Source organism: Carlito syrichta, unplaced genomic scaffold (assembly GCF_000164805.1).
Source record: "Carlito syrichta isolate Samal-C Ts95f unplaced genomic scaffold, Tarsius_syrichta-2.0.1 Scaffold301828, whole genome shotgun sequence".
NCBI classification, from domain to species: domain Eukaryota; kingdom Metazoa; phylum Chordata; class Mammalia; order Primates; family Tarsiidae; genus Carlito; species Carlito syrichta.
In genome coordinates, this window is record NW_007245924.1 from 350625 (window position 1) to 359261 (window position 8637).

An 8637-nucleotide genomic window follows, 5' to 3' on the forward strand; every position below is an offset into this window, starting at 1 on the left:
CGCCCGGCCACTCCGCCCTCCCGCCGGCTCGCCAGGGCCGCGGCGGCCCGAGAGGCAGCATGAATCTGAGGCTGTGCGTGCAGGCGCTCCTGCTGCTCTGGCTCTCCTTGACAGCGGTGTGTGGAGGTGAGTGCGTGCCCTCCCGCTTGCCCGGGCTGCGGCCGGCGCGCTCCCTGCCCTCCGCCCCACTCATGCTCTCCCAGCCTCCCTGGGTGCCCGGCGTAAGCCATGCAGAAGCAGCCACGCGCCAGCTGCAGCCCTGGACAACGCATCCCGGGCCAGGGGGAGCTTCCCCTGGGGGACTTAGCGTGGTCCTAGGCATCACTTGATTGGCGCCTTGCCCCTCCTGACGGCCCTTTCGAAGTCCGAGGAGTTCAGGACCACAGGCGTTCGCCCCATGTCCCTGGCACTGGACCCCACGTGGTGGGAGTGTGTGTATGTGTGTGTGGGGGAGACGTCTGCTCCCCTCGTGGATCAATGAAGGAAACTGACCAGAGCCGGGTGGGCCGGATTCCTGCATTGACGTTCTTCTGGTCCCTGGAGGTTAGGTGCTGCAGGCCACCCAGGAAGATGTACCAACATGTAGACGTGACACTTGTTGCATAGGCTGGAGTGCGCAGAGGCGGTGGCGTGGAGCCCAGCTGCTGCTTCTTTCAGCCTGCGTGTGAACTGAGGCAGTCTCCTCCGCGCTAGCTGGCCAGGCCAGCCAGCCAGGCCAGTCTTCTCCTCCCTTACCCCAAGGTCCTGGCTTGTCTCTTCCCCTGCACAGCACACCCTCCTCATAGCCTCCATTCCACCCCAGGGACTTGGTTTTCCTATGCCCTGGCTCCAGCCTCCCCTATGACACACTTCACCTTAGTTCCCCTGTCTCCAGGCACCAAAGGAAGAAACACGCACCTGACCTGACCCCTCCCTGCAACTCAGGGAAGGGGAGTCCTTTCACCCTCACCTGGCAATACTTGGCACTAATGCTCCCTTGCCCACCCCCAGCCTGGTCCCCACCCACGACCCAGTAGCCCCATCCCAGGCTGCCTGTCCTCTGTGCGTCAGTGTCTCCTGGGACTGCCAGCTCCTACCTCCAGCTGCCACAGTCCTGTGATCTGGCTGTCACTGCTGCCTGCCTGGCACCACAGAAGGGGAAGGCCAATACCAGGTGGACTAATGCCAGTGCCAGGGCTGAAGTAACAGGGAGGTGGGAGCAAGAAAGAAGGAGCAGGCAGGGCAGCACGTTTCCTGGAGGAAGGACACAGGGCCCTACTTGGTTCCAAACCCTCCAGAACAGGAAGATGGCATGCAGCCCAGGAGCCTCGGAAGGACCTGGCCAGTTCAGCCTGCCTCTCGTCTTAGACCACCTCCTTTCTCTGCTGTTGCTATTTGGCCCTGCTCTGGCCCTGGGAGCATTGCCTGACTTCTCAGGAAGGAGCATTGGTTGGGTCTGGCACCTCCTGCCTCCAGGTAGCTGGCCAATGGTCTCTCTCTTCAAAACGCGAGCACCAAGTCAGCCAACTCCATGGTAAGGAGGGAGCAGGCATTTTCCTCAGGAACTTCTGTCAGGCAGGCAACAGAGAAAAGGGAGCAAGAGATATGACTGAAAGACACCACATGGACCTGCCCGACAGGAGCCTACTGTCTGGTGTCATTGGTGGGGTACGACACTCGCACGATACCACCACAGGCAAATAGCCCAAGGTGGGGCCATCGGGGAAGGAACTGAGTGGGTGCAGAGAGGGTGTCCTAGAGGAAGGTGAGGCCTCTGGGTCTGCATACCTGGTGCTTCCCCCAGAGGCTATAGGGAAACCCTTAAAACAGGCCCACAGGTTACCACTGGCACCCTCTTGGGGCCCAGCTGTTAGGGAAGTACTGGTAAAGGGGGGAGCTGGTTTCAAGGAAGGGAAATTGGCCAGGCTGCCAGAACACCATGTGCGTCTGGTCCAGAACTGGTCACTGCTTGCTTTCATTGACCCTTCTTCATTCGGTCATCTGTGCACCCTGATTTGGGTAAAGTCATTGCCCTCACATTTTGCTTAAGCCCAGCACTGGAACCTTCCAAGGCTTCCACTGCCTTCTCCACCCCTGACCGCTCCTGAAGCTAAGGAGGGGCATCTCCCTGGAGGTGGCCACCAGCCAAGGGTCCAGGTACACATACCCTGCTCTTCCTGCTTCCTGTCCTGGGCTCGAAACAGGGGGCCCAGAACCACCTTGACTTGCATGCATTCGCCAGCTGGAGTCCCCAGTCAAAGCTCCGAGCTTGAAAACCATGCTTCCTCTTCACATTCTGTCCTGACTTGGAATGTTCACTCCTCCACACCCTCCATGCCACCCTCACTCCCACCACCACCACCACATGTACTCATCTACTGCCTCCTGACCTGGGATACACTTTGCTCTTCTGAGTCTGAGGGCTCCTGGGCCAAGGCCAAGTGTCTTTTGGTCCTTGTCTGAGCAGCTCTCTCTCTCTCCTCCTCTGCAGCCCCAGCTCAGAGCCTGCAGTCACATTGGTAGTGTGAGGACACCCTTACTGTACCCCTCCTGTTCAGGGAGGGGGCATCTCCACTCCATCCCCAATCCTAAGCGCTAAGCACGCATGTAACCTGAACCAGGCCTCACACCAGGGAAAGATTAATGCAAGTGAACAGAGGGCCAGGCCATCAGAGCATGTGTCCCAGAGCAGCAGAGCTGGCACTGGGAGATAGCACAGGGCACTGGAGAAGGTGATTGATGGGCCGGGGGCTCGGGGGAGAGGGTGGTGGGCAGACAAAGATACATGCAGGACCACAGAGCAATGGGGGCGGGGGTGCACCACCAGTGGGGTCCCCACCAGAGCACACGTTTGGGCTTTTAAAACAGTCACAAGACCAGTCAGGCTGTGAAAGGAAGAACAGATGCATCATTCCTGGTGAAGCTGGCATGTTCCTGAAAAGTCGCACGTACCTCTTTGTGTGTTGGCCAGGTTGGAGTTCAGGTTGCATGAAAGTCAAATCCTGTCCTCCCCTGGCCGTGGTTCTCAGTGTGGAGATGCTGCAGCTTCGTTGCTCATGGCACTTCAGAGAGCAATGGCTCCCATTCCTCTAGGCTTGAGATTCTTTGTGGGATTGCTCCAGCCTCTCTTTAAGTAGCAAATGAGTCGGAAGAAAATATTTAAGCGCATTGGGGGTGGCCCCTGTTTCTAAAGAGAGAATTCTTTTGTGCAGTCAGAACCTCTGCAGTGGTGAGAATCAATAGCCTCTAATTTGTCCCTTTGGACAGGATAAAGCCAGGGTTTCAGGTGTCAGCTTATCTGATGGTGAGCCAGACTCAGTATCGAAAGTAGGAAATGGGTGGGTGATGGGCCCAGGAGTGCAGGAGGAGACGGCAGACTTCCGGACACAGAGGACAATGAGCCCCCCACCCAAAGGGAGGGATGCAAGAGGACGGGGCTGCTGGGTGACTGCTCTCCAGAGCCTGGCTGAGTGCTCAGCAGCTCAGTGCCGCTCTTCTCTGCAGGCCTAGAGTCTAGACATCTTCCTGGCCAGCGTCAGAGCCAACATCCCTGCTCCCCATCCTCTCTTATGGCCTGCCCCCACTTAGGGCTTTTCATCCTTAGTCCTTCCTTCCTGACTGCCACAAACACTCTCGGCACAGGGAGATGATCCCCTCTCCATCCTGGCACTCTTTGCCACGCCTACTAAACTCCCAGGGGTGTAATGGCCTGTGCCACTGCCCCACCTCTACCCCACCCCCAGTAATAGAAGGCATGGAAGTGAGAACCAAAGCTTTACATGGCTCACTTCACAAGGCCGTTAGGGTCCTGCTTTATGCCTGGCCACACCCTCATCACAGACCTTACGATCTCTAGTATGTCCCTGGTGCTGATTCCATCATCATTCAGAACCACCCTCAGCTGACAGGATGAGGGGACCCCAAAACTCGGCAGAAGCTGAAGCAGCTGGGGTGGGGGCACCTAGTGAAGGTCTTTCCCTCCTCTCCCTCCCCAACCCTTGCAGATGGCACCAAGAGGGCAGTTCTATGACAGTCAGACAGAAGCAGTCCTCTTGTCCTGTCCATACCTATCATTCCAAAGCGCTAATATACTTTTTCTTTTAATGTGTATAGGTTATGAGTTTATGGGATGAGTTCTGACCATTAAGAAGGGGCAGCGAGTTAACCAAAGGACCCTAGTCAACAGCAGGGTCCTCATGATCCTGGTGATTTTTCTTGGGGGAGGAGGGTGGAGGGTTAGAGAACATGCGTGTGCGTGGGTGTGAGTGGGCAGGTGCGGGAGCCGGGGCGGAGAGGGCCCTAAGGACCAATCCCTCCTACTTTTGGCCCGAGAGGAGGATAAATGCCTGGAAATTGTGTGCAAGCAGAGGCGGACTTGCAAAAGCCAAGCAGCCAAGGAAGGAACCAGAGCATGGGGGTGCTGGAGGCAGGGGCGGAGGGGAAAGAGAAGCTGTGGGGGGTAGAACTGGAGGCGAGCAGCCAATGGGAGGCCATACGGAAACTGTGAGTTAGTGGTGGGGATTCCTGGGTAGATGGCAATGAGGCTCGAGGGACAGGATACAGCTGAAGGCAAATTGGATGGTGTGTGTAGGGGGAGACTGGTATTCATTATCACTGGCTTTAGACGCTGCCATATTCGTGCAGGCCAGCACAAGCACCCTGCTCGGCCGTCTCTGCCCCGGCACCATCTCATCTCTCCACCCTGCCTGCTGCTGGTGACCAGGCTTGTCTCCAGAGTGCCAGCTCGCCTTCCTTGGCTTGAATGCAGGCTTTATGAAAGCCAGCCTGTGTGCCTTCTCTCTCATTGCACCCAAGGACACACAGCACCACTTGGATTTTATTGTCAAGGCTCAGTCTGGCATCAGGAGGCTTCCACTCTAAGCCAGATGTGGACAGATGTAGAGAGGAGTCCCAGAGAGTCAGCTGGGGTTGGCATGGAAGACACGGGATGGGGTTGTGACCTGGGAATGACAGGAAGTAAGGCATTGCTGGGGAGGGATCCTGGCACACAGACATGCTGCTACAGGTGGCCATGCTCTCTTTCATCCATCCATTCATGCATGCAATATTTATTGGCCTCTAAATCTGGTCATAGACTGAGTCAGAGATCCCCACCCCAGCCACATCCACAGGGAGGCCTTGGGAGCATGAGTGAGCCCCCGAGATGCCTAACCACCAATGAGATGCCCTGAATGGGATAGGAGATCTCCAGTACTCAAAAGTGGGTCACCCTACATATCAAAGGATGTGGGAGTACATTGACATGATTTTCTGGATTCGCTTAAAAATATTGCAGCCAAGAGAATAAGAAAAGGAATAGTGAAAGCATATGTGAGCCAGGCTTGGTGGCTCAGCCTGTAATCCCACGCCTTGGGAGGCCGAGGTGAGTGGATTGCCTGAGCCCGCGGGGTCGAGACCCGCCTGGGCAACTTGGTGAGACCTCATCTCTACAATAAATCAAAAAATTAGCCGGGTGTGGTAGCATGCGCCTGTAGTTCCAGCTACTTGGAAGGCTGAGGCGGAAGGATCACCGGAGCCCAGCAGGTCGAGGTTGCGGTGGCTGGGAGTGGCCACTGCACTCCAGTCTGGGCGACAGTGAGACTCCAACTCAAAAAAAAAAAAAAAAAAAGAAAGAAAGAAAGAAAGAAAGCATATGTGGATAATTGTTGAATCCAGGTGATGGGTACATGGTGGGGAAGGGTCATTGTAATGTTGTATGTCTGAAATGTTTGAAGTGTACTCGTCGCAGGGTGCCATGGGGTTTACGGCCTCCGGCACCCCAGGCAAGTACAGGAGTGATGCTCTAAAGTGCACCCCACCCCATGACGTTCCAAAGACAAAACCCGTTTGTGCCTGTCAGAAACATGATGTAACTGTCAAAAGGTCATAAAATCAGCTACATCAATGGCAAGATGTGAATAGTGGGTTCCGTTGGCCCCTGGACAGTGTACAAATCGCAAATTTCCGCCCCAAGATGGAAAAGAAAAACTAAAGAAAAGCCTTGAGGAGCGCCACCTCATGGAGGGGTGGCCCCTCCCATAGGCCTGAGGTCTGCGGCCTCCTGCCCGCTTTCATCAGTTTTCCTTACTCAACGGCTTTCTCCTTCTTGCAGGGCCCCTGGTGCAGTCTCCTGATGGGAAGGGGCTGGAGGAGGGCAATGTCCGCCACCTGGTGCAGCCCAGAGGGTCGAGGAATGGACCAGGGCCCTGGCAGGGAGGTCGGAGGAAATTCCGTCGCCAGAGGCCCCGCCTCTCTTATAAGGGCCCCATGCCTTTCTGAAGCAGGTACTTGAGCCTCTGGTCAGTGGGCAGTGCTAAAAGGGAGGAGGAGGAACAGCCTAGAAGCTAGATGACACTGCTCCTCATCACTGGCAGGACAAGCACCACACACCAAGCAGTCCTGGCACCACACACACAAAGGGGCTTAGATCTGATAGAGAACTTATGGAGCACCCAGCTAGCCCTTTCATTTTACAGAGGAAGAGACTAAAGCCCAGAGAAGGGCTTGACACTTAGGGCCAATCTTCTGACTCCCCAAGAGTTGGGTGCTGGTTCCCTTCCACCCTGCTGCCTGGGATTGGGCAGGCTGGCTTAATTAGAGAATTCTAGATGTCTGGGGAGGGGTACCCAAGGGCAAGCTTATGAGTGTCCAGTGTAGATTGTCACCAGAGAAGGGGACAGAGACAGAGAGCCTTGGAGGGTATCGAGAGAGAGCAGGGGGACAGTTATGGCCGAGGTTGTCCAGAGTTGTGGGAAGAAGGGAAAAACCAAGGTGACAGCAGAGAGAGCAAGCCAAAGCCGGTCCCTGAGGCCTGACTTCTTTCTTTCCCACTGCAGCAGGGACAGGGTGGCACCAATTCAGAGGCCTTGGGCTTTGGGTTCAGGGCTAGGGAGTAGGGGATATGAAAGCTGTCTCCTCTCCTTTCTTAAGGGGTTCCTTTGACCGAGGACACATCACTGACCTCTCTCTTGTCATTTTTGTCTCTTTAGGACTGAAGGGTCCCTTGTGTGCCCACTTCCTGCGGTTCTCTCTACTCCATAGATTGATCTGCTTCTCTGGAGCTCGCACACCCATTCAGCTTTCATCTCACACCTGTTCTAGCCGCTGATGGCCCAGCTCTTGTCACCCACCAGCTTCCCCGAATGGCGTGCTCCCGGCCCGAGTTCGGATGATTTCCCCTTCTTTCGCAAGGATCCATTCCATCTTCCTGGCTCCTCCCTGGACTGACTTTGGAGACACTGCCCTGGAAGACCTTCCTTACTGTTCTCCTTTTCCCCAGCCCTCTACTCTAGCTCTTGCCTCTCCCATATAATGCCCCAGTCCTTCACCTGGCCCTTCCTTCCTCATGCCCGCCCTGGGTGCTGGGTGGAAACACTCCCTTCTTCCATGGGCTCCAGCAGATCTTGTGTTCCCTTGTCAGTTGGGCTCCTCACCTGGCCTCCAGAGAGGAACACAGAGGTGAACAATGAGAGACTCTAGTTAGAGGGGCTGGGTGCTGAGATCCATTCAGGGTTGCTGGGGGCCTTTTCCATACCCTGGTGTTTGCTCGGTTAAGGAAGAGGCCAAGGGCAGGGGCCCATGAAGTCCTTTGTCACGTTTCTTGCCTTACTATGTCTCCTACTACTCCCTTCTTCCTACCCTTCCCACCAGCTAGGTCAAGCTCCAGGCCAGGAAGGGAGGGCGCTGGGCTTGACATGGCTTTATACCCTCCCAGGAGTAAAAGCCAAGTAGGAGGGTTGTTTTTGCCAAGAACCATAGAATATCAGAGCCAAGGACCCTTGGAGATCACTTAGTGCAGCCTTCTTATGCAAATGCCTGCAAAAACACAGAGCCCAGAGAGGGAAGTGACCTACTCCGGGGTCACTACAGAGCCAGGATTGGGACCAGGTCTCCAAACTCTCACCAGGTCTCAAACTCCCACCTTATGGTGTCCTCTTCCCTCTTGAGGATATATTTTCAAAGCAAATGAAGTGCCTTTCCCCAAGCTTGGGGCTAGGGGTGACTGGGAAGGGCAGGACAGGAGAGCTGGCTATGAACTGCCCTTCATGGGAACATGGGGACGGAGCTGCTCCCACCTCTCTGTCCTTCCCCTGCCATCCCTACTCCCCCAGCTGCCCCTATCCCTGCAGCATTCTCAGCCCCGGTACTGTCACAGGGGTGCTCAGGCACTGAGACTACTGCTCAGACCCCAGTGGTGGTTTTCAGGAGTCAGAGGTAGCCTTCAATAATTGAACTCAATGGCCTTCCCTTCCTGTTGACTGGACCTTCTTTCCGGGGGGCCTTTCTTTGAGATAGGTGGGGAGTGGAGAAGAAGGTGGGTGGGACAGAAGGAAGGAAAGGCAGGAGGAAGAGAGGGGAGAACCTCAAGGAAAGAAAGATAAGAGGAAATGCAGGCAGGATAGCACTACCAGGGGGCCTCAGCTTCCATGAGGGGCCTTCACCAGCCCTTCCCTGAAGAGCTTGCCTTTTGCCTGAGCAGACTTCCTTCTTAGAGACCCCCCAGGAGGGAGGAAAGGGAAGACAAGAGCCTGATGCCCACCTATGTGAGTGAGGGCAGGGGGAGTCAGGGCCCCCCAAGTCCCACAGTAACCGCAGTGTTTGCCTGTCCGCCTCCCCCAAGTCCCCTACTTCTGCTGCTGCTAACGCTACTGCTGCTGC

The 8637-nt window shown here is 55.8% G+C and overlaps 1 protein-coding gene across 1 annotated transcript; it reads left to right on the forward strand.

Moving 5' to 3' along the window:
* The first annotated feature begins 59 nt into the window (after positions 1-59).
* Positions 60-7238, forward strand: APLN (apelin). Its single transcript, XM_008055355.1, has 3 exons — positions 60-126; positions 6092-6263; positions 6969-7238. Exons 1-2 carry the CDS (start codon positions 60-62, stop codon positions 6256-6258), a joined length of 234 nt encoding a protein of 77 aa, XP_008053546.1. The 3' UTR covers positions 6259-6263; positions 6969-7238.
* Positions 7239-8637: the final 1399 nt, after the last annotated feature.